The sequence below is a fragment of the Mastomys coucha genome, unplaced genomic scaffold (assembly GCF_008632895.1).
Source record: "Mastomys coucha isolate ucsf_1 unplaced genomic scaffold, UCSF_Mcou_1 pScaffold21, whole genome shotgun sequence".
Taxonomy (NCBI): domain Eukaryota; kingdom Metazoa; phylum Chordata; class Mammalia; order Rodentia; family Muridae; genus Mastomys; species Mastomys coucha.
In genome coordinates this window covers 160,185,742-160,210,897 of record NW_022196904.1, presented here as the reverse complement: position 1 = coordinate 160,210,897, position 25,156 = coordinate 160,185,742, and the positions used below count along the sequence as shown (strand labels likewise).

The window sequence follows — 25,156 nt, the reverse complement described above, 5'->3', positions numbered from 1 at the left end:
TAAACTAGACAAAGCCCAGATCCATCTGCAGATGCGTATTCCTGTGGGTTCCAAAGGCCTCTGGATTCTCAAACAGGCTCTGCTGCCCTGCCCATTCATCTGCCTAGTGATGTCTTAGAGGTCACTCACAGGTCAACAGCCCGCCAGCTGCTTTGCCTAGTATGTGCTCCCGTAGTGGTGATGGCTGCCAGTTTACAGTGACTTGGTTCTGGGGTTGTACCAACATTTCTGAAAGTTTTAGGCTTATGTAATCCAGGGGAGCTGTCTGTCCTAAGTCCTTTTTGAAAAAAAAAAAAAAAATCCAACAATGTACCAAGAGGTTTTCTTGATCAGAAGGGATTTGTGTCCAGGCTCACTGATCCCCTTGGAAGCCTCAACATGTTGTGGTTAACCATGTCCTTACAAGCTTGAGGATGGGCTCTTGAACTGTGGACTTGTTCACAAAGCTGCTGCCATTGGACTGGCTTTGGTGTGACATTCAGACCATTCCGTCTCCCGATGAGGGGAGATAGATGAAAACTTACTTACTGTTTAAACATATCCTGCGTCGGCACAGCTAAGCCTTCAGCGTCTAAGATGCAAAGGCCTGCCCTAGCACCCAGGCTCAGCAGGACTGGAGGGTGGGCGGACTGTGAGCTGGCATGAACACAGGTTTTGAAATCAGACATATCTGGCTTACATTCCTGGTTCGGCAATTTACTATGTCTTCAGCAAGATGCTTCTCCAAATCTCAACCCCTGCATTTGAGGGGTTAAATGTCTGGACAGCTTTTGTGTAGACAAAACCCTGAAAATTCAGGTTAGTACCCGTTGAGCAAACTCAGAACACACTACTTGTGCCGTTCCTGACAGAATCAATACACACGCTGCTCTGCGTACAGCAGCCACCACCGGAACAACACTGAGAACACCGAGGGACCAGGAGTCTGGCAGCTCTCCGGTAAGCAAGCAGACAGGGAAAAGATGCTCTACTTTCCCATAAATATTTAAGATGGCCGACTTCCTTCTCCCTCAAGGTAAAGCCCTGCCAGAGGAAACTGCCTGGTGTTGATTATTCAGTAGGGGAGAGGGGACTCTAATTGTGGGAACCAATTAAGCTTTCTGAGTTACCCAGTCCATTGCAACAGCCCAATCCAGTCAATTCTGAGGGAGAAAGAGAACTTGTCCCACCCTCCAACACATGAAAGTTTTGGCTCTGCCAGGAAAACTCAGATCCTGGATCCTGGAGCCTCTCTAGGACTGGAGAAGTCTGTCTGTCTGTGTACTTTTGTGTGCTTTCAATAAAACCTGGCTGAGTGCTGCAGTCTTGCTTTTTCTTTTTACTCTTCAATCAGCCAAGAGGAGGACCCTGTTCCTGAGGCCCTAGTCAACCTGACCATGATGACATCAATAGCTAATTTGAAAGTCCAACCTCCTAAGTTCTCCGAAATCCAAGACTAATGTGACACTATGGTTGGAAAGTTCCACAGCTGATCTCAAAAGTCAGATCATAGTTAAAATCTAAGCACACTACACATACTTCATACAACCACAGAGAAAGTGTACATGAAACATAAATGAAGGTCGCCCAGGTTCATCTGAAACTGACACTTGAACCCGAACTATGGTCCTGAGATCAACAGGAATCTGGTCTGTTACAGTGCATTCCAGCAGAGCTGTCTATAGTCATGAGTCTATTCTACATCTGTGCTATCCAGTTCTGCCAGCCATTGGCCACATGGGGCTACTGGCTATTGATGCTGTCCTAGTGCACAACACCAATGTCATTTCTCCTACCTCCATAATCAATTTCAGGCTCCATTTGCCTTGAATTCTTTTTGACATCAGACACTGGAATATCTTAATCTTTGAAAACAAACCTCTTGTCTCCAGGTTTCCTTGATGTCCCTGGTTCCCTTCCACCTGTTTCCCCCCCACTTCCCTTCGGCTACCTCTAATAGGATTTTCTGAGATTTCTCCCTCAGTTCTCTCTTCTCCACAAACTCTTCCCGAATAATGTCACCCATTCCTCACATTAAATGGGGACTCACTTGGTAGGCACTGGGACTTTATAAGCACTCTCTTAAATCCAGACAATTTGATTCACTGACACTGAGGTATGCCCAGGGAATGTCTTGATAGAGGCCATTTAATGACTTGCTGATCTTCTAGTTTGTGGTCCCTGCTCCCATCCAAGCCTCCCACCATACTGCTAATTATCTTTAAAAACACTTTAGAGATGCTTTAAATACTCCCACCATACTTTAAAATGCAAATCTGTTCATGATATGATGATAATCTGGACTCTTGTTAGGTTCTGAGATATTTCTGCTGTTCTGAGCACTTAGCTCTCGTCTTTTCTTGCTGTTCCTAGTCATCTAAGATTTACCTATACTTTTCCCTCCTCTAGGAATCTTTCCTTCCTCTTCTCAGGTATGTATAATCCTTCCCTCATTGAGGCCCCATGACCCACAATCAATTTTCTGTGAGAGTCCTATCACAAACCCAGCATTTATTTGGGTATCTAACCCTTGTCCACCAGGAACTCCCGTTAGAGCAAGGGCTGGTGCTGGATTCAACCTTGAATCTTTGGTGTGGAGTCTATGTCTGGCACCTGTTGCTCACAGTGAACTGACCAGAGATGCTTCAGCTATCCATCTTCTAAGGCAGGAATTCCATGCACCATGAGTCTATCCTACATCTTGGGCAGGGACTTATAAACCAACAGAACATTCCATCTCTGGGCCCTTCTCGGTTTCTCTCCACGGATCACGTTTACTTGAGGCAGTCTGAGCAGTGATGCAGTGAGAGTGACATTGTACCTCACCTGATGGTGATGATCTGCCCAATGCTCAGGTTCAAGCCGTTCAGTTGCGCAATAAACACGGCTGCCACGGCTTCATAGAGCGCAGTGCCATCCATGTTGATGGTGGCACCAACAGGCAGCACGAATCTTGTGATCCTCTTGTCCACCTGGTTCTTTTCTTCCGCACAGCGGAATGTGACTGGCAGGGTTGCTGAACTACGGGATCAAGAGAAAAGATTTTAGGTCTAAGAATTCCAGGCCTCAGTTTCCACCCCCCAAAAAAACCCTGATTTTCCAAAAGGGCCCAAAGCATGCTGGTAATTCAGAAAATAATTTCTTCTAATTTTATTTTATGTATATGTTGTTTGTGTTTTGCTTGAATGTATATCCTTATGCTTGGTGCCCTCAGAGGCTCAAAGAGGGTGTTGAATTTCCAGGAGCTGGAGTTATAGACAATCATGAGCCACTATGTGGGTGCTGGGAATTGAACCTAATACTTTTGGCCAGATCCAAAACAGGAGGAGCTGTGCCTACCATTGTCCCCCATCAGAATCATTCCTGGGTATCAGGCCACAGCAAGAGTGTAAGAAGTACTTAGAACATTAGAGAAATACATTCAAGAAGATGGGCAGAGAGTATAGGCACTCTCTCTCAAAGGTGCCTATGGAAACGGGAAGCTGCGGTTGTCTTCACCAAGTGACAAAAGCTGGCAGAGCACTGTCTGGAGGCTTCTCCCAGACACTCCTCCTCCTGGTTACCTGGACGAGATCATGAGAGCTGTCAGGAGAGCCTGCGCCATGCCCAAGGCAAAGCGGAAGGGGTTCTTCCGCACGACTATGAAATAGATGAGCGGCAGTACTATGAGGGAGTGGATTGCAAGCCTGCAAACAAGAGGGAGAAAGTCTCAATACCACATCCTCCCATTGATCCTGCTTTTCAGTCAGCTTTCAAAAAATCATGATATCTTTAAACTTTCACAAAGACCCAAATGAGACAGAGGCGTCTGACAGCAAACAGATGTCCCCATTCCACAGATGGGGATGTCAAGGCTTGCTTAGCAGAGGAAACACCTTGTCAAAGTTCTTAGCAAATTCTGAAGATAAATTTAGATCGCCAAGCTCACTGAGCGTCACATCATCTGCTCTGTCCCTGTAATGCATTCCTGCACTGGGTGCAGTGATCATCACTGCCAACTTCTACAGAAGTTTCAAACCTCAGAGAAATGTCCCATACCTTCCCTGGCTAAGCCAAGTCTCCCTTCAAGGTCACATTTGCCTCCAACCATGATACCTCATTATAGCTTTCCTCACAGGCCACCCGACCCCATCCTCTGGACTGAGCTCTGGAATGCTGTCTACCACCTAAGAGGGAGGTCAGAGTCACAACCAGGAGAAACTTGCGCTTTAGGATTGGCCCCAACTTCCTTATTACTCCTGTGCTCCCGGAGTGCTTCACCTAGGAATCTATGGGTTGCTCTAAATGGAGACTCGCTGCATGAATGCCCTACACGAGACTCACTAGCAGATGCGTGCACATGTAAGTGACAAGCTAACTGTTCAGTTAGACAATGCACAATGAACAGTGAGCCCTACAAAGAGGAATCTCGAGAGTATAAGGAGAGACTCCTCTTAGTGCAGAGAATCGTGATGTCTGTGCTACGATGTTTAGTTTTCTGTTAGAAACATAAATAGAACAAGAGACAAGAACTCAACAGAACCCCATTAAAAATGGCTTTTTATCCCACCATTAAAAATGGCTTTTTATCCCAGACAGGCACATCACTACCCACCCCACCCCCGGTAGGGCCTGGCTCAGCAGCAGCTCCAGCACAGGGCTAGTAGAAAGTAGAAGCCTCACTTCTTCATCTCTGTGGTCCTGCACTTCAGCTCTGACCCACACACTACTGGACCAGGCTGCTTCTGTATGGCTGGAAAGCTGTGTTTTCTGGCACACCAGGTTAACAACTACTGCTGTGTTGTGGGAACTCCTCAATGTGGTGAGGTTCTGAGAGGGGAATCTGATGGCTCAAGGTGGGCGATTGGCCCGTGGGAAGAAAATCGGTGTCATTTACTTATCCTCTTGCTCCATACTTCTCAGCAGATAGAACCATCCTCGCCTTGCTGAGGGCTTTGGAGGCACCATTCAGAGCCTCTTCTTAAGGAGCCAACAGCTTGGCTGAAAGAAACGTGCAAGAGACTCAACCCTGGCACCTTTTTGTTTTATGGCTTCTGAAAGGTCTCGAACACTTACTGAACAGCCTGATTATTCCCCTAGCATCTGGACACCCTCCTGACACAAGACACAGCCGTAGCTACCAGCTCAGCAAGAACCTTAGAACCATGCCCAGTCCTCCTACTTACGCGAGATGGAATTTATTTAGGTCCTTCTTAATTTCTTCCAGCCTTGGGATATGGGGGAGGTACTCTTTCCTGCTTGATTCGTTTATATTCTCAAGAAAGTAAGGGACAGGAAATCGCCCCAAGAGCCTACAAATGAGCTTTCCCTCCTGTGTGAACCACAACCAGTGAAGTGTGTGGCAAAGTCTGGTCCAAGCTGTTCTGCCAGGAGCTGGCAATTAGCACAGCATGATCCACCTACGGTACAGCTGTTAAAGGACAGCCCTGATGCCCTGCTCTCCTCCATGGGAGAAGAGCCGCGCCCTGGCCTTTCTCCAGTTACCCCAATGTATCTGCAGGGAGTTCTGTTTCTTCTCGAGTCAGACATACCCGCTCAGGACGGTGGCCATGTAAAGGCCCAACTTGCGGAATATTTCCCAGTCTTCAACTTCTATGATCTTCCCCGCAATCAGGAACAAAATACCAATCGGCATGTAGCTAGAAAGCAAGTATAAGAAAGGCGTGATTCAGTCCTCAGAGGTTTTCTCAGACAGGTTGCTGGGGAGGGAACCAGCCAGTGTGGGCATGCTCCGTGTGCTTGTGTCTCCCCTGAGAGGACCACAGGATAGAATCAGGAAGCCAGGGGCTCAGCTTTGAGTCCAGCATCCCCCAAATTAAGGGGGTGCAGGTAATACTGTGTGCTGCAGAAGCACACATATAGTGCACACACCCACCATCGGATGTTCTATCTCTTCATCTCACATGACCCAAATCTTTCCAGCCATGATCATCTTGCTTCTCAGGTGTCATCGGAGAAGCAATAGGAACCGCACTCTGTGTGGCCACACCAGCTCCATTTGTGGAGCTCTATTTAGCTATGCCCTATGCCAGGGAAGTATTTTATATGCATCGTTTCACTTAATGCTCTTCCCCCAGCCCTGGGCTAGGTTTTATTATGATGGAGCTGAGGTTTTAGTGAGATTAAATGACCTCCTTGGCTGTCACCACTGGATATTTCCCTGTCAATTTCTACTATTTAGATTATAAAATGTTGAGCCAGTTCCACATGAGCTGGGGGGCGGCAGAAGTCTCTCCGGAGAGCTGAATTTTGGGGGCATCTCACAGGCAGGACAGACAGGCAGTGTCTCGGGATGCTAGAAGGCAGCTTTCAGATGTGGTCATACCTAGGCTAGAACACCTGGGAATATCTTGAATTTCATTTCTGCCTAGGGCCTAAGAAGAAACACTTAGTGTTCAGACACTCCTGGAACTTTCTGACGTCCCTACTGACAGGAAGGCTGGGTGGGTGCAGGTTGCTCTCCAGGCATCTGAGGCAAGAGACAATGGCTGACAGACTTTTAGGTCTAGACTCATTCCTGAGAAGGTTTGTGAGATCAGGTAACGCCCAATCTTGATTTTCAGTGTCTGCCTTCTCTAGAAAGGACCCGCTTAGAAGCATAAGCCTCCTTGTCTGTCCCAGATCTGAGAAGGCGTGATCAGGGGAAACAACATGGCGTCAATCAGCTCTGCTCACCACATGATGATCTGGACGATTTTCATGGTGGCATCACTCAAGGCATTGAAGAAGTCCACCAGAATCTGCCCCTTTTCTCCCATTTTTCCGATGACAAGTCCGAAGACGAGGCAGAAGATAATCAAGCCCAGGACATTGATGCCGTCTGAGTACAGGCCCACAATCTTGTATTCCTTTGTCTTGTTCTGTGGATCAAACCCAAGGAAAGGTACTGAAGCATGATGGGAATCAGCGTTCTAAGAAGAGACCTAAGAAGTAAAAGGACAGTGAAGGAAGTCTGCATGTGGAACGCTTTGTCCCCCATCACTGAGGTTTATGGGGCTTTGTTGTCATCTTCTTTTTTTTGTTTTTGTTTGTTTGTTTTTTGTTTTTTTTTGAGACAGGGTTTCTCTGTATAGCCCTGGCTGTCCTGGAACTCATTCTGTAGACCAGGCTGGCCCCAAACTCAGAAATCCTCCTGTCTCTGCCTCCTAAGTGCTGGGATTAAAGGCGTGCACCACCATGCCCAGTGGGCTTTGTCTTCTTAACAAGGCCATCTGTGAACGTGCTTTCTGAAAAATCCCAATGCTGCGGGTGTCACACATTTTTATGAATTTTATAATGGAGGTATTTTTCAGGGTTAACCACTAGCTATATTTGGAGGTGTCTTTTTAAAAAGATAAGAAATTAATAATGCAAGAACTACATGATGTTTACCAGCATGAACATTCAGAGGACATTATACCATCTGTTCCTTCTTTAAAACGACGCCAAGGGACATTCATCACTGCCTTGGGTCTGATGTAACCAACGGGATTTTAAAGAGATGAAAACTAGCCAGACATCTGATAGTATGAATCATTTCATCACTTCATTCTGAGCAAAAAAAAATAGCATGAAACTTACTAAGGGATAACACAAGCTGTGTAGGATAGGCCGGGTCTATAAAGAATTATGCCGATGAGCCACTGGGGGTACCAGCCTTTTCTTATTTATGACAGAAAGTGTTTAGGGAACAGCTAGAATGTTCTAAGTGCACAGGCTATATGGTGTAAGGTCTTAAAATGTAGCTGGAGAGACTGGACGAGCTAGGAGAAACCTGAGCCAATACTGAGACTGTAGGTGACCAACTCATAGCCACGCTATGAGTTATAATGTTACATAGATTCTAGGACATGAATATCTGTGAGGTTAGGGAAAACTAGGTGAGGGGTAGGTACCCACAAGACAAGCATGCTCGAGAAGGATGCATGCCGAGGGCAGAGGATGTGATGGGCTGGGCCTCTCTCTGTATCCTGCTTCAACACATCTCCCTTATCCTTAGTGGCCCCCAAATGCTCCCAAAGCACCATGGTCTCTCTGATGATGACATTCATCACTCCTTGCCTGAGGACAGATATCATATCTGTCTCCTACTCTTTATTTCCAGTGTGCAGCAGCAATCCCAATATGGACGGTTCTCAGAACCCTCTGTGGGACCTTACCAAAAGACAGGAATAAGGAGCAAGTGGAAAGGTGGATCTGGATAGAAGAGAGCCCTCGCCCTGGGAGGCATGCTGCAAAACTAAGAAGCAGCCGGGCCACAGAGGGCCCATGGCTATAGTTGGGAGAACGTTAAGGGTTTGGTTTGGTTTGGTTTGATTCTTTTGCAGTAGGAAGCAGGGAGCCAATGATGACCTATTGAATTTAAATTATATTACTCACTTATTATTGTTGTTATATTATGATTATGATTATGATTATGATTATTTTGTATGTGTGTGTGTTGTATATATGGGGATGCCCATGGAGGACAGAAGAGGGTATCAGATCTCCTGGAGCTGGAGTACAGATAGTCATGAGCTACCCAGAGTAGGTGCTGGGAACCAAACCCAGATCCTCTGGAAAAGCACCAAGTGCTTTTAACCCATTGAGCCATCTCTCCAAGTCCCTATTTATTTAGACAAGGGCTCACTCAGTAGCCCAGGGTGCCTTCAATCTCAAGATCTTGCCTTAACCTCTTGAGTGCCAGGATTACAAGCAGGTACCATCAACCCAGCTTTAATTTAATTACTAAGTTCGATGGAATATTCTTCTTCATAAATGAATCATTTCATATCTCCCTCCATTTCTCTTTCCTCCCTTTCTCACCCCACTTCCCCTCCCCCTCAAACCCAGAACAAATATTTCCTTCTAGGTCATTCAGAAGTCTACTGTGGGCCTACTACAAAGTGCCACTTCAGGTCTACGAATGTGATTCTCCAATTTCACAGAGTGAAATCTCCATAGTTCTCAAAGTCTATTGATTTTTTATTAGAAATTTTCTTTATTTACATGTTATATAATATCTCCTTTCCCAGTTTCCCCTCCAAAAAAAAAAAAAGAAAAAAAGAAAAAAAAAAACCCTGTTCCCTCCTCTCTCTCCCTGCTCACCAACCCACCTTCTACCTCTTCCAGGTCCTGGGGCATAGAACCTTCACAGGGCCAAGGGCCTCTCCTGCCCTTGATGACTGACTAGGCCATCCTCTGCTATACACATGCTGCTGGAGCCATGAGTCCTACCATGTGTACTCTTTGGTTGGTGGTTTAGTCCCTGGCAGCTCTGAGGGTACTAGTTAGCTCATATTGTTGTTTGTCCTAAGGGGCTGCAAGCCCTTTAGCTCCTTGGGTACTTTCTCTAGCTCCTTCATTGGGGACCCTGTACTCAGTCCAATGGATGGCTGTGAGCCTCTACTTCTGTATTAGTCGGGTACTGTCAGAGCCTCTCAGGAGACAGCTTTATCAGGCTCCTGTCAGCCAGCACTTGCTGGCATCCACAATAGTGTCTGGATTTGATGACTGAATATGGGAAGGATTCCCAGGTAGAGCAGTCTCTGGATTGTCCTTCCTTCAGTCTCTGCTCCATAGTTTGTCTCTGCAACTCCTTCCATGGGTATTTTGTTCCCCTTTTAAGAAGGAAGATGGTGTATTCCTCTGGTGACAAAAATCTACGCTGAATGGAGATGACTGGCCGCTGTGTTTCTTACTCAGCAGAACATTCATGAGTTTGTTGCAGACACACTGGTGGTGCTTGACTCTGGCGTGATACTGGACCCCACTTAGAGAAGTAGTATGCTACTGAGCACACATGCTGTAAGGTTCTTCTCAAGTCCAAGGTGGTCTGAACTCAGAATCACATTCAGGTAGAGAGGTTCAGGCAAGGAGTCCGGGGCTGTATTCTGTGTTGGTCCGGGGCTGTATTCTGTGTTGGTCCGGGGCTGTATTCTGTGTTGGTAGCCATGTAAGCCTCAGTCCATCCCCAAAGCACCCAAGGGGAAGGAGTGGCTAAGGCTCAGTGACGAGGCTCATTGTTTTCACTCTGTGATGCTCTTTACTCCTGGGACTCTTGTTCCATGCAGTTTCCATGAACACTGTGTTAGTACATATGGAGAAGACACAAGCCTTGCCACACTGTTCATATCAAACAGTCAGGGCATGGCCTTGCTTAATGTGTGTTTCTATTTAGAGATGTCTGGTTTTCCATACTCCATTGATTGACTAGCATGGAATTCATAGCTAGCAGAACTACAACATGCCTGAATAAAGCTTTTTAATACATATATATATGTATATATATATATTATTTATTTATTACAAGTACACTGTAGCTGTCTTCAGATGCACCAGAAGAGGGCGTCAGATCTCATTACGGGTGGTTGTGAGCCACCATGTGGTTGCTGGGATTTGAACTCAGGACCTTCGGAAGAGCAGTCAGTGCTCTTAACCACTGAGCCATCTCTCCAGCCCCCATATATTTTTTTTCTGCAAAGTGCATCACAGCATTCTTGTACTTAGAAACATGATAGAGCATTTCGTTATTATGCTTATGTCCACTTTACATAGTAAAGTCAACAAATAGCCAACAAATATATGAAAAATGTATAATATCCTTCACCATCATTGAAATACAAATTAAAAATCTACCGAGGTTCTATCCAACCTTAGTCATTGTGGCTGTTGTTAAGAAAACAAGTGACAGCAAGGGTGCAGATGTGATCTAGCAATACCACTCCAAGGTACGCACTCATCCCCATGCTCAGAGACACCTATACATTCGTGTGCATCACAGCACACAGCAAAGACATGTATGGCTTAGGTGCCCACTGATAGGCGAATGACAGAGAAAATGTGGTGTATATACACAGTAGAGTCGGATTCATCCATTGAGATGAATAAAACTATCATTTGCAGGGGAAAAGGGTTATAACTGGAACTGAAGCATAATAGGCCAGACTCATAAATATTGCATTTTTTCTTATACATGGACTCTAGATAGAAAATTCTATGGGGCTGGGTCTTATCTTAGTGGTAAGAGTCACACACGTGGCCGGGTGGTGGTGGTTCACGCCTTTAACCCCAGCACTTGGGAAACAGAGGCAGGCAGATCTCTGAGTTCGAAGCCAGCCTGTTCTACAAAGTTGAGTTCCAGGACAGCCAGGGCTATACAGAGAAACTCTGTCTTAAAAACAACAACAACAACAACAAAAAAGTCACACAACACGTATACAAATATGTATATGAGCGTAGATGGGTTCTTAGGGAAGGCAGAACAGAGAAGATAATAAGGGTGACTCTGAGTAAAGTGCATGAGAGTATGAGAGGACCCATAATTTCAGCTATGAGAGTTCAGCATGAGAGAGAGAGAGAGAGAGAGAGAGAGAGAGAGAGCGCCAGAGAGAGAGCATGCTGGGGAAATAGCTCAAGGGTAGAGCATTTGCCTGGCATACAGGAGGCCCAGGGTTCAATCCCCAATATCCCTCACCACTCACCCACATCCATAAAGAGCAAGTGAAAGAGATCCTCAGTGCAGTATAGGACAAAATAAAATAAGCAAAATAAACCAAAGTAGAGAACCAAATCATCAAGAAAACACACAAAAGGAAATTAAGACTGGAATGAAACATAGACCAAAATGGATGTCTGTTTATTGAATGAAAACTGAAATGGAAAGATATATTGTAGCCTCATTCAACCTCCGTTTGGAGCTGACATACTGACATACTCAGTCTTGTGCCACTCCTGAGGGACTGTGAAAGATTACAAGTGTTGATTTTAGGGCTGCAGACATGTTTGAAGAAAGGGTAAACTCAGAAATATGGATTCAGTGCATCATGAAGACTGACCATCTTTCCCTCTTATCACTGAAGACTGGCACATGCATGCTGGGGAGGGGTGTGGGTGGCAGACAGTACCTCAGACATTGTTGTCATGGCCGTGGTGACAGATGCCTCCGTTCCGTTCCCCCCAGGATCACCAGCAGGCTTCACTTCTTCACGCTTGGTTTTGTACTGCACATGGAAGAAAAACAAGGGCATACAAAGTAGAAAGATTTTTTCCCCCGTATCCAAGGCTACACCAAATGGATATTACTTTAGCCAAATAGCTGACATCCAAGGGTTCTTCAGATGATGCTCCTATTGCTTCTAGTTTTTGAGGATCCTCCCCAGAAGGAATGGGTCTAAAATTGGGATCTAAAAATCCAAACCCCAGACTTCCTCATTACTGCCATTCAGTAATACCAGAACATCCTCGTGCTTTCATGGGAGGGGAAATGGATGGAGAAGTACTGTGGAAGGAAGCAGGCTTTATCTGTAGGTGCTTCCACAGACAGGGAGATTCCTGTCAGTTATTTTTGTTTTTATAAGCTGATCATTTTTAATCTGGAAAAATAACCTTAGTGCTTTGATAAAAATAGTCAAGATGACTAATATATTCTGAGAAAGGTGTAAAAAGGTGTAACTGGGTGGTTATGACCAAATCAACAGTTCTTCCAGGCTATGGAGAGAGAGAGAGGGGGGGGGAGGGAAGGAGAGGGAGAGGGAGAGGGAGAGAGAGGGAGAAAGAAAGAGAGATCTGTTGAATCTCTCCCATCAGCTCTGTTTGGTTCTGTGAGGCTTCAACCATGGTAAGTTGAGAAAAAGCTACTATAGTATATGATACTAGAAAGAAATGTCCCCCACACAGAATCTGCCAACTCTGAACTCTACAAATGGCTACTGTGGCTGAGCTGCAAAGGCACCTTGTAAATAGAGGTGGTTCTGTTTCTGGTAGGAGTTGTGGAGAGTAATGTAATTGCCAATTTTATTGGTATATATAGAGGTCTCTGTCCACATAATTTATGCAAATGAATACAGCAGTTTGTGATCAACTCAGCTCTTTTGAGGAGCCCTGATAAACAGAAAAGGAATTTTCAGTGGAGTGAAGACAATGGTAAACATTCATGAGAAAAGACACCCATGCCTTTGCTGCAGAACACCAGCACTGGGCATCTACTGGTTAAGGACAAGACCCGGTTCTGGAGGGGTGGGTCACCACGTTAAACATAGATGGTTGCCTAGAGAGGGATAGGAAGAAGAGATTGAGAGCTCTTCTGTCTACTGCTTCACATGTGCAGGGAGCCCAAATTCTTAGCACATATAACACAGCTCTTCAAAATACAAATAAATAAAATAGAACATGTTGGCCGATTCTTGCTTTTCTCTGAGGGAAAGTATTAGGTGAGAAGTGAGTACTGTCAGTCATGGCCTGTATTCACTCATCTGAAACCCCGTTATTAATCATGGGTGTACTTCAAGCTGTTGCTTTTGATGGGCTACTTCCATTTCTTGTGTCATAGCTGAAAATGAAGTCAGTCGGTCATAGGAACTAAAGAGCAACTCAAGAACAAAGCCATTGATGTTAATTACCTGCTGAAAACAGGCTTGAACCAGGTTCTCAGGGAACATGTTCCTGTTGGAGAGATGGAAAACAGGCTTATATGAGGGAAACAGGCTTTGGGCTGTTCAGTTCTATATGTCAATAGGCTTGAGACTAGCAGAGCATGGGTTCTCTGCTTTCTCATCTGCCTTCTGCTTTGCAGAGTGTCCCTTGTATTAAGACTGATCTCTTTCTTCCCGAGTTCCTTTTAGCCAACCATCATTTAACAGAAGTCTCTCCTCGTCAACTCCATTTAACAGACTCCATAAGTGACAGCCGTGTTCTTCTTGGGGAGATGCTGCACAGGCAGATGGACACTCACACTTGAGACAGTTATTTGATTTTCTGTATCCTTCCATTTTTGTTACAGGCTGTTATATCTGTCCTTGAATCCTTCATTCCTGTTGCAATTCTAACATAGTTACCAAATTAAATATGTAAACCAATGAAATACCAATGGAAAAAAAAAACATGAATCCTATAAAACACTAAATTGCATGCCTTGGAGACTCCAGAACCCCAAGAGGTCACATTTTCTGCTGATGAGTTAGGTGTGGGAGCACAGCTAAAACATAAAGAAAAACACTAAGGATGTAAGTACGTCATTGGCTGTCTTGGCATTTCCTCATGTCTTGGTTGTACCACTCTATGGAAATGGACAGAAGTGATGTGAGAGTACAGTAGACTGTCATGTGCAGAGACAACCATGGTCCTATATTACCAAACCCCAATATGTACATATTCTGTAATATGCCTGAATTGATACTTTTGATTTACTAATTGTTTGTAGTGCTGACCACTTTAGGAAAGAGGGTCTCTCTGTAACAATAAAAACATGAATTTCTCTAGGTAACCTTCAGAACTGACCACCCAGTTCTGCCCAGTGTCTTTACGTAACAAGGGCAGTTCCTGTATATCTGTCCATCCTAAGTCCTACACTAGATCCTGTTCTATCCACTACTCTCTGAACCGTGCTTGGCAAGTAGAGAGTCCTGGCTATGTAATGTGCAGTAGGATTTATGGAAAAATGAGATGCACGATAATTTACAAATTATTAGAAATGCTAAGACATTGGATTGGGGGATGGTTAAATGGGTATAAAATGCTTGTTGCACACATGCAAGGATCTGAGTTCAAATCCCATGAACTCATGTAAAGCAGGGCACAGTAATCCATATTTATAATCTCAGTGCTTATATGATAAAAATGGAGGCAAATACAGGAGAGAGTCCCCAGAGGCTCAAGGGCCAGCTACCCTGGCATACACAGCACAAAGCCAATGAAAAGATGCTGTTTCAAATAAGGCCAAAGAACTAAAAGCTGAAGTTGTCTTCTGACCTCCACACATGTACACTATACATACACTCATTTAACATACGAATGTTAAGACACCAGAGCATTAAATCACCCATGGGGCCTTGCGCAACTATACAGATGGCATATCCAGGAAGTCACTCACTGGCAAGACTCACCTGATCAGGTCCAACATGGCATCCACAGTGCTGACTTCAGGGGTTTTGCCTGTTCGGTTGATGTCATTCACTTTCTGAGTGACACCAGGCTTGATGCTCACAACTAACACAATACCTGTAACCAAGAACAGTCATCCCAGAGAATTAAAACCTTTGAGGGCATCCAGTGTCCCTGGGTGGCCTTTGGAAAACCAGATGACAGGATGGTGCGGGCAGTTTTGTGACATGGAAGGCCCCAAGTTCCCAACAAGATGCTAAGTCTTAATTACCACCTTATCCCCACCCTACTGCAGGGAGGAGGTGATGTAAAAAAGAAGTCTTCTTCCTTTTCCTTTTAATGAAGGAGTGACACCCTAGAATTGCTTCTGGAGACACCAAGTAATGGGAAGAGTCTTTCTCCCATTCTTCAATCTATGACATCAGCCACAGGGGATTTGAAATAAAGGCACATCATTTGTTTGATGCATTTCTGTTCTTTCTATAAGCAGATACAGGCCATCCTCCTAAAAGTCACATATATATATATATAAAAAAAAAAAAGCCCTCTGTAGGCAGGCCTTGACTATCTGGAAAGCTCTCACAAGGGGTGGAATGAAGGCACGGGATGGGAGTTCAGGGAGGGATGGCTGATCTTGCTGCTGGGAACGGTCCACGTGTTACAGCACCTGAGTGCACAACTGGAGACTAGGTAGCATTGAGCTCCCATCTCTTGGGGTATACAAGCAGCAGTGGGAAGCTATAGAAGAGACTTGGGTACCAGAGATGGCTTGACAGGAGGGGAGCAAAGAAGAAGCATCCTCGAGCTCTTTCTCACTCTTCCAGGATGAGGGAATGCTAATGGGAGGGGTTAGGGCCTTGGGATGTAGACGGGTCAGCCTTCTGCTGTTGGGTCTTCTCCATCAGGAATGAGACTATGAATCACGGCCTCCCAATAAGTAACAATCTTGCTTTCTTTTTGCTGTCTCCCCTTTATGTCTCTCTTCCCCAGGGATCTTTGAGAAGCGTCTTTGGTTTACAGCAGGGTTCAGCTCTCTGTTTCCTAACCCAGGCCCTTTGACTGAGTACCTCTAAAACTGTACCACAACCAACCACTTCTCAGTGGGGCGCAGGGGTCAAGCTGGCTGCAATATCTGGGAACTCTTCTCTCCTTTCTCCTTATTCTGGGGAGCCTTCTAAAGATGTTGCACAGGTTACAAAGGCAGGACCAAGTTTTTACAACAGCCCATCCTCTTATTAGCACACCCCCTTCTCCAGCCTGGAAAGGGTGCCAGCTGTTAGCTTTCAGTACTGTGAAGTGCAATGGAGTCCCACCTTTGTGGAACTACCTTATAATTATAGTCTACTGCTTTAGGTTAATTATCTGGCTTAAGATAATATGAACTCTTGGCCTTGCTTCTTTCTACCCAATGATACTAACAGGGCACAGAAATGTTACTTTCTCTCCATTTCTTACTAGAGAAAATGACACCCAGGGACTGTGGTCAAAATTCTGTTGGTATTGCATTTTGTTCACACACACAAAAAGATGTTAGTCAGACTCAAAGGCAGAAAAGGCCCAGGATAATTTGTCAGTGTTACTTTCTGGCTAAAAATATTAAAAAGCCCAATTACTTTGTGAACACAAAGTCACAATTACAAAAAGGAACAAGGAGTCAGAAATAAGCATCACCTAGGATTACAGCGAGGACTGTGGTGGAGAAATAATACACTACAGCGCGCAGACCAATCTTTCCCGATACGTTGGAATCCAGAGCGGCGACACCTAAAAGGAGAAGGGAGATAGGTCAAGTCGGTTCTAGTAAAAAAGGCAGATTTCCAGCACTCGGGACTCCAAGAAAGAGGTGGTGTCCTCTGCAGCTACGAGATGCGTCTCACAAGATGCAACTTATTAGATGCAGCTAACACTTCAAAATTACAAGTGAAGAATCCAGATGTGGGAGCCCAGTGGGTCACAAACTCCCTAGCCACCTTATTTCCATGGCTTCTGGTTTTTTGGGGGTTGGTCATAAGAAAGAGTCTCCCTTCCACAAGAGATGTATGAACATTGTCAAGATCTTTCATGCAACCTATCATGCAAGAGCAAACTTCCTTTGGAATTTGCCACTGAGGAACCATTTATCTTGAGCCAAGTTAATTATCTTATTCCTCACTGACACTTATGCACAATTTTGTTCATCTCTGACTTTTCTATCAGGTGGACCAAGCTGAAAAGATAACGTCTGCCTTTGATTATGAAGATACTAGATATTGATCACCCACCCCTGCCCACAAATATATTTCATCTCACTACCTATAGCTAACATTCTAGTAAATTTTCTTCCAATTTTTCTTCTCAAAGTTTTGTGAACATAGGCAATTTTATAGTCAACTAAAAGAATGGTCTCCATTGTCACATACTTACTCAAAGGATAATTTTAATGGATACACAATTGTCTGACATGTGGGCTGGACAATGAGATACTTCAAAAATCTGACTGAAAGGATACAATGATTTCCATAGCACTGGAAAGTTAAGAGATTTAATGGACACATTGTTAGATCCACTTTCAACCAATCTTAGTTACCAATGAAATAACCAAATGTTGCCTAGTCCTAAGAGGTTTGTCTGAAAGAATGGCTGAATTGGAAATAGAAGGCATGCATCTCAGTTAGAAGCACATCCCTTCTATCAGAGAGACACTTATACAAGTGAAGCCAATTGGTGTTCTCTAGCTGAGTTTCTGGGAGGGAGATGGGACAGACTGAGAAATTTCCCAGCAGCAAGCTGTCATTTGGAGGCTTCAAATTCTACCCTGCCTGATTTCCAAGCTGAGAATCCTATTTTAAGCCAAAGGAACACCATAGAAAGTGGTTTTGCATTTTAACATGTGTCATCCTACAACTGTGTGCAAAGCCTAGAGCTCAGGGCTGCAGGATGCACAGGCTGCTTTCAGAGGCATTTCTCAGACCATGTGAGGCCTATCTAGTTCCTTAACTGACTGGAAGATTGTGCTCCTCATACTTCCTGGTTTATCTGATGTACAGGAAAACTCTACAAGGATGGAATTGCTGTTGGGATAATTTTTCACTCTAATCACTGCTTTTTAAAAAATATTTTATTGACTCTTTGTAATTTCACATCGTGCATCCGGATTCCACTCATCTCCCTGCTCCTTCATAGGTGCCCTCCACCTGTGCAGTCTCCCCCAAAAGAAACAGACAAAATAATAAAACGAACTGTACTGGCTGGTTTTGTGTGTCAACTTGACACAAACTGGAGTTATCACAGAAAAAGAAGCCTCAGTTGAGGAAACGCCTCCATGAGATCCAGCTGTAAGGCGTTTTCTCAACTAGTGATCAAGGGGGCAGAACCCTAGTCTTGGGTTCTGTAAGAAAGCAAACTGAGCAAGCCAGAGGAAACAAGACAGTAAGTAGCATCTTTCTGTGGCCTCTGCATCAGCTCCTGCTTCCTGACCTGCTTGAGTTCCAATCCTGACTTCCTTTGGTGATCAACAGCAATGTGAAAATGTAAGCTGAATAAATCCTTTCCTCCCCCAACTTGCTTCTTGGTCATGATGTTTTGTGCAGGGATAGAAAACTTGACTAAGATACAAACCAACCAAACAACAACAACAATCATCTTGCCATGGAAGTTTTGGTGTGTCCCACAGTAAACCCTTTTGTCCATATAACTTTACTTGTAAATGTTCATTGCTTGAGTCATTGGTCTGACTTGAGACCACTGACTTTTATTACACCATCAATACTGGATCCTCACCAGGACTCCTTTCTTGTCCTATGGTTGCCCTGTGTCATGGAGATCCTGCAGCTTTGGATCTGCAGGACTAGACCCTTCGTGTGCTCTAGGAGTTCATAGATGGGATAGATGTTAGAGTGGGCAAACTCAGAGTCCTGGATCTGGCCCTGGATGGAAGCTGAGTTGGTCAGCCCACCAGCTGCCCTGCACCCAGCGTCACCAGGACCAGCTCTCTGATTTTGTCCAGGTGAGAGGCACAGACAATTCGCTCTCTCTCCAGTGCCTACACCACCAGGGCCAGCTCTACTATGCTGCCCAGGTGAGGTGCAGGGCTCACTCTTCCAAGTGCTGCAGCTAGTGAGGGGTGGGGCCAGCTCACCTGCCCAGTGCTGGTGGGCTGGAGAGGCACTAAATACTGTTCTTTAGTCTGTGGACTGTCCATCTGGAAGCTAGTATTTGGAGAGACAGTCTCTGGCCTCTTCAGTATCCGCCTAAGATGTTAAGGGTCCATTTCCCCACCTCCAGAGGAAGATAACAATCCTCACATCCAAGAAATCTAGTCCAGTCTCTTTTTGGGTGGAAAAATGGAGATAGTATGTTGAGGAGAACTTATTTCCTGAAAATAAGGCAAAAAAGCAGCAGTTGCAGCAGTAAGAAACTACCAAAATACCCAAGATAGCTGAAGGCCACAATTCAAAAATGAATGATCTTGTCTTTATTAAAAATATCACTTGTGGGCTGGTGAGATGGCTCAGTGGGGAAGAGCACCGATTGCTCTTCAGAAGGTCATGAGTTCAAATCCCAGCAACCACATGGTGGCTCACAACCACCCGTAATGAGATCTGACGCCCTCTTCTGGTGTGTCTGAAGACAGCTACAGTGTACTTACATATAATAAATAAATACATCTTTAAAAAAAAATCACTTGTACTTTACAAGAGTTTCAATGCAGTCCCGCCTTAAGCTTTGTTGTACATACAGGGTTAAGTTAATTATCACCAGGAAACTTTTTTTCCCCCAAATTGTGCTGTGCTTAAAAATGCCTGCCCGACTAATACAGAAGTAGAGGATTACAGCCATCCATTGGACTGCACACAGGGTCTCCAGTGAAGGAGCTAGAGAAAGGACCCAAGGAGCTGAAGGGGTTTGCAGCCCCTTAGGACGAACAACAATATGAACTAACCAGTACCCTCAGAGCTCCCAGGGACTAAACCACCGACCAAAGAGTACACATGGTGGGACTCATGGCTCCAGTAGCATATGTAGCAGAGGGTGGCCTAGTTGGTCATCAGTGGGAGGAGAAGCCCTTGGTCCTGTGAAGGTTCTATGCCCCAGTGAAGGGTAATGCCAGGGCCAGGAAGAGGGAGAGGGTGGGTTAGTGAGCAGGGGGAGGGCAGAGGGAACAGGGTTTTTTGTTTTGTTTTGTTTTGTTTTCCAGGAAAGGAGATATCATTTGAAATGTAAATAAAGAAAATATCTAATTAAAAAAACACACACACATACACACAAAAAAATGCCTTAAATAAACTACTCTTGGACAGACTCTTGAAGTTTGAACCAACATTAGCTACTGAGTTGTGTTGAACCAGGTTTCCTTCTTGGCCACCTTGGATCCACACACTGCTGGCTGTGGTCTCTGCAGAGACCCCATAGATGGGGTCATCTCCTCCCTGGTTCTCCATCCTCCCTTTCTCTCTGTTTCTGCTTCCCAGGAGATAAACTACCGCTCACCACCATGAGTTCAATGCCTCAACTTGGACTTTAGGACTCAGCTGGTAAAAAAGGGGCTTTTCTTTTTTTTTGGTTTTTCGAGACAGGGTTTCTCTGTAGCCCTGGCTGTCCTGGAACTCACTCTGTAGACCAGGCTGGCCTCGAACTCAGAAATCCGCCTGCCTCTGCCTCCCAAGTGCTGGGATTAAAGGCGTGCGCCACCACCGCCCGGCAAAAAAGGGGCTTTTAAATAATGGGATTCTTGGTGGAAATATCTTAAGATAGATACATCCCAAGTAGGTGCAGCAACTCTGGTGACTGCCCTTTGGAAGAGCTTTCAGAGGCCTCAGCCACTGTTTCCCAGTCGGCCAAACTTCAACCATCAAACTTTTCTATATGGTTTATTTTTTTTCATTGTAACATTAAAAAGCGAGGGAGTCACATCCTCCAAACTCAGGCTTCTGGAAAACTTACAATGAGTCATTGGGGGGGGGGAACTTGATGATGACTACTCTATATACACAGAAGGGACATAGGAAACTATGATATCTTCAAAACTGTTATAGAAACAAAGACAGAATTTAATGATTATGAAATGTCTATCTGAATAATATGAATTCCTCATATGTGTAGAAGATGGTGGTGTGCTGGCAACAGTCACACTGTCTTGAGCAATGACCACACATTGATCATGGATACCCTCTAAGTCCCATTTTAACTCAGTGAGGTGGGCATTATTAACCCATTTTTATAGAGGATAAAACGTTGGCTCAGATGTGTTAAGCAGCATGCCACCACACTATGGAAGTAAGTGGTGAGCTAGGATCTCAACTCAGGTTTGACCCCAAAGGCCACATTCTTATGCACCATGACACATCAATTCCTTCTATGTGCTATAAAATTCCAGATCAACATTGCCCAGTGGTCCTTCCTGTGCTGTAGAAATTGTATTGACATTATTCACTGAAGTAGCCCCAAGCAAGCTACATCTGACTATAGACCACATGACAGGTGTCTAAGTGACTGAAGCATTGAATTAGAATTACTTAATTAAAATTAATCTTTTTTTTTTTTTTTTTGAGACAGGATTTCTCTGTATAGCCCTGGCTGTTCTGGAACTCACTCTATAGATCAGGCTGGCCTCGAACTCAGAAATCTGCCTGCCTCTGCCTCCTAAGTACTGGGATTAAAGGCGTGCGCCACCAACGCCTGGCTGAAATGAATCTCTATTCAAATAACCATATGTGACTGATGACCACAACATATACAGACAACACAGTGCAATCTTTACACATTACCAGACTGTGAACATTTAGCCACATCAAGAGAACAATGTTCACACTTAACTCCATCAAGGAAACTCCTTGAAGCCCCTTGCCATCACAGGGGCATTAGACATTAAGCTACATCCTTTAGCATACAGGTTCCCTACTATTTCAAGTCCTGAGACCTTTTCTCCCCTAGATCGGCAGTGCAGTGAATAAAGTTCTCTGTGAATTGTTGTATTCCGAGCTTTCCACGTGACAGGAAGAGTGGCACTGTTATAGGTTATCCCAGCACCCACGGTTTGTTTCCAAGGTCCACTGGGTGAGCAGTGCTGAGGTGAGCAGGCAGGCTCCTCAGGAAAGGTCCTACAGAGTGGCCTAGTTCAGCTCCCAGACCAGCCGATGGTTTAAACAGGCTAGCTAGGTCTGTGACAGGCCAGAAGGTTCTCCATACTACTTAATAATGAGATGCTTCCAGCTTTTAGCAGAGCCCTCCTAAAAGCTGGAGGTGTCACCAGGCAAAGGACACTAGGACAGACATGATAGAATTGGATAGAAGACAAGCCTAGGGCAGGATCACTCTTCATGGCCAGAGATGGTTTTGAGGCTGTGGCCTGGAAACAGGGCTAGAACTCAAGGTTGTCCTTAGAAGTTAAGGTCACCTGCCGGCTCTTTATTTTAGGAGAAAGGCATTTTCTTTATTTGCCTCAGGAGGAGGCTGTGAGGCGTGAGCTAGGGATGTTGGCGTCCAGCCATCGGGGAATAATCATCTGAACTTTTTATAACAACACTACAAAGGAAGCAGGGTGGGCTAAACAATAGCAGGCTTTAAAAATAAACATCCGAGGCAAGTGACTCCTCAGAGTCTATGACGTAGCGGCCACCCACTGAGAATGAAGTTTTCGAGACAGTCTCTGTACCTTACAGTCAAGGTGTCAAGATAAACTCTGTCTCTAAGCCTATGCTAACACTCCAGGGTTCTGAATGGACTCAAGTCAGTGTTACACAGGAGTTAGCCCACTATGTGGGTGAGTCTAGCTCTGTCAGCAGCCAAAAGGCCAGTTAAACTAAGCATGGGTTTTGCTCCCAAACTCAATTAACTCAACTTAGTGCACTTTAAAGGCCTGAATTTCCTCCAAGTTGATAGTGAGGAGCAAACTGACCAACATGGGTTTGCAAGGCCTGTGAGGATTAGAGCTGATGTCAACAACTTTGGCATCAGTGGTTGATGCCATGTCTCTGAGCGACAGAACACACTTCATAGGCATCCTCTTAACCATTCCCCCTCCATCCATCCTTCTCTACACAATCATTAAATATATCCTTTAAAACATCAAAAATTTCATACTCCAGGACAATCTCCCAGTGGCGTTGAATATAAAACAGTAAAGCCTTACCCTGGAAGCCGACACCCCCCACCCCCCCACACACACAGGCATCTCTCCAGCTTGCATGTGTACCTGCCAGACTGAGGACATCCCTCCCGGCCTCTTCTCAATCAAGCCAAACTCCTCAAGTCTTCCACTCAGTCCCTCCCTCCCTGGCTGCTTCTCCCCATCCCTCCTTGGGTTTTTAAGTCCTTTCCTTGGGGTCCTTCTCTGATCTCCAGGTGTCCATGGATGGCACTCTGTACCTATTATGTATCACTTAAAAATATGACTTTTTCACTAGGCTATAAGCCTCATAAAGCTTCTCAGTCTCTCTCTCTCCCTCCCTTGCTCCCTCTCTCTCTTTCCCTTCCTCTCTCCCTCTCCCCTTTCCCCCCTCCTTCCTTTCCTCTAAATATGTGCACACACACACAAATGTGCATGTTTTAGAGAGTGTGTGGTTGTCTACCCCAGCCTTCTGGGCAGCAGAATGTTTTAGAATGGAATTCATCGGTTCCAGGTGCTGCCCTGTGATTTATGTGCTCCTGGGAGAATGGTTTAATCTTGTTCCAAGCTCTGGTTTCCTTATCTCTACAGATGGAGATAAGCCCTGGCTACTTTACTACTTCTTAGGGTTGCAACAAGGAATAAACAAACATGTTACCATTTTTAAAAAGGTGAAACAAGTTTTCTATTCTCTAGGGAAAACAAGGCTGGAGGCAATCACATTTTCTTAATCTAGGGCACTGGAGATCTCAGTTATCAAGATGAATACTTCTGGGATGGTAAAAGGAAAAAGGCAGAGAGAGCATGTATATACTTCACCTGTGGCTTCTATATTTCTTAACGACACACATACAAAGAACTCCCTTAGAAAGGGTTTTGACATAACTTCACTATTCTGTGAAGTTAACAAAATAAACTCGTCCTCAGATGGCATTAAAGAAGAGCCACTCTGTAGCCCTCACCATCTGGTCCATGTTTGATGGCTCAAAGCCTACCAGGAAACGGGGTGGTGCCAAGGAGATGTTTCAATGGCTAAAGAGCTTGCTATACAAACATGAGAACTGGAGTTCAGATCCTTAGCACCCACAAGAAAGGCTAGGCATGATGGTACAAGTCTATAACCCAGAATCATGTAGGGAAGATAGGAGGGCTCTGGGATCATGCTGGCCGGCCAGACTAGATGAAATGGACAGTTCCAGGTTCAGTCGTGGACTCTGTCTCCAAAAACACATGTGTAAAATGATAGAGGAAGACACCTAATATTGATCTGCAAACTCTCTATGTGCACAAATGTGTACTTGCACACACATGAGCACACAAACACATACACGCAGTAGATAATTCTTCAGCAAGACTAGTGTAGTGCTGTTTCAGGTTTTTCAGCATCGCAGAATATAATGGCATTGGTGGTTGGGAACAGCTATTCAGAAGACCCCACAAACTCTGCTCAAGGCTTATCATCGAATGAATGCCTTCAACACAGTTTAGAGGATCTGAGGAACTCAACTGTTCTCTTCCAGTATTCACACAAATGCTTTTACAGCAACAGCTAGCACACAGCTCAGTGAGATGGTTTTTGTTTCATAATACAACTGTATTTCCCCCTTTGAAGCTGGTAGCAAAGACTTCTAAGTAGAAGACATTATACACTAGTGAATGTTCCAAGCTGTGGACAGAGTCTTTTACTATTGGTTGCATTTCTTGAATGACAGACAGCCTTCCTGCCTTCATATGTGACTAAATGAATCCCTATTATACTGACCATTGTAATTTCTGGCCAATTCATGGACCTTCTAGAAACCTCTGATAGTTAACAAAAAGCACCAGGACATGGTTTTTTACAGTTGAGCATCAGCGATGTATGTAAGGTTTCAAAGTGAATGGCAGAATCCATGTTGAAAGCCAGGCAGTATGGCTTCCACGTGTGAGTCTCGGGTTAACTCACAAGGAGCTTGCTCCAAGCGTCCATTTGCAGAGACTAGTGCATGCAAAAGACACTGCTGGAACTCTCTTCCTGACTCTGCAGGCTTGTCGGGGACCTTAGTGAATTACATGAAGTCTTATGCACATTTTCCTGATTTATTCCCCCCTCCCCTATGCTTCTAGAACTCTGGTTGAAGACTTACTTCTATCCTGAGTAACTATAGTTTCTTTCATTCCCTTCTATATGGAATTCTCTTCCCTTCTCTCTTGATTTCTAGCCTTCCTTCAAGATCCCTTCTAATATTGCCTCTTGTGCCTTATTCCCACAAA

At 44.7% G+C, this 25,156-nt stretch overlaps 1 protein-coding gene across 1 annotated transcript in view; it reads right to left on the bottom strand.

Moving 5' to 3' along the window:
• Slc1a1 (solute carrier family 1 member 1) overlaps nucleotides 1–25,156 on the bottom strand; it is a 79,622-nt gene that overhangs the window by 5,524 nt on the left and 48,942 nt on the right. Inside the window, exons 3-10 of the mRNA XM_031390038.1 lie at nucleotides 16,489–16,581; nucleotides 14,820–14,934; nucleotides 13,338–13,380; nucleotides 11,844–11,939; nucleotides 6,655–6,839; nucleotides 5,511–5,618; nucleotides 3,543–3,665; nucleotides 2,806–3,000 (exon numbers count right to left, since the gene is read on the bottom strand). Of these exons, the coding sequence (XP_031245898.1) occupies nucleotides 2,806–3,000; nucleotides 3,543–3,665; nucleotides 5,511–5,618; nucleotides 6,655–6,839; nucleotides 11,844–11,939; nucleotides 13,338–13,380; nucleotides 14,820–14,934; nucleotides 16,489–16,581 (958 nt within the window). The remainder of the gene's footprint in view (nucleotides 1–2,805; nucleotides 3,001–3,542; nucleotides 3,666–5,510; nucleotides 5,619–6,654; nucleotides 6,840–11,843; nucleotides 11,940–13,337; nucleotides 13,381–14,819; nucleotides 14,935–16,488; nucleotides 16,582–25,156) is intronic.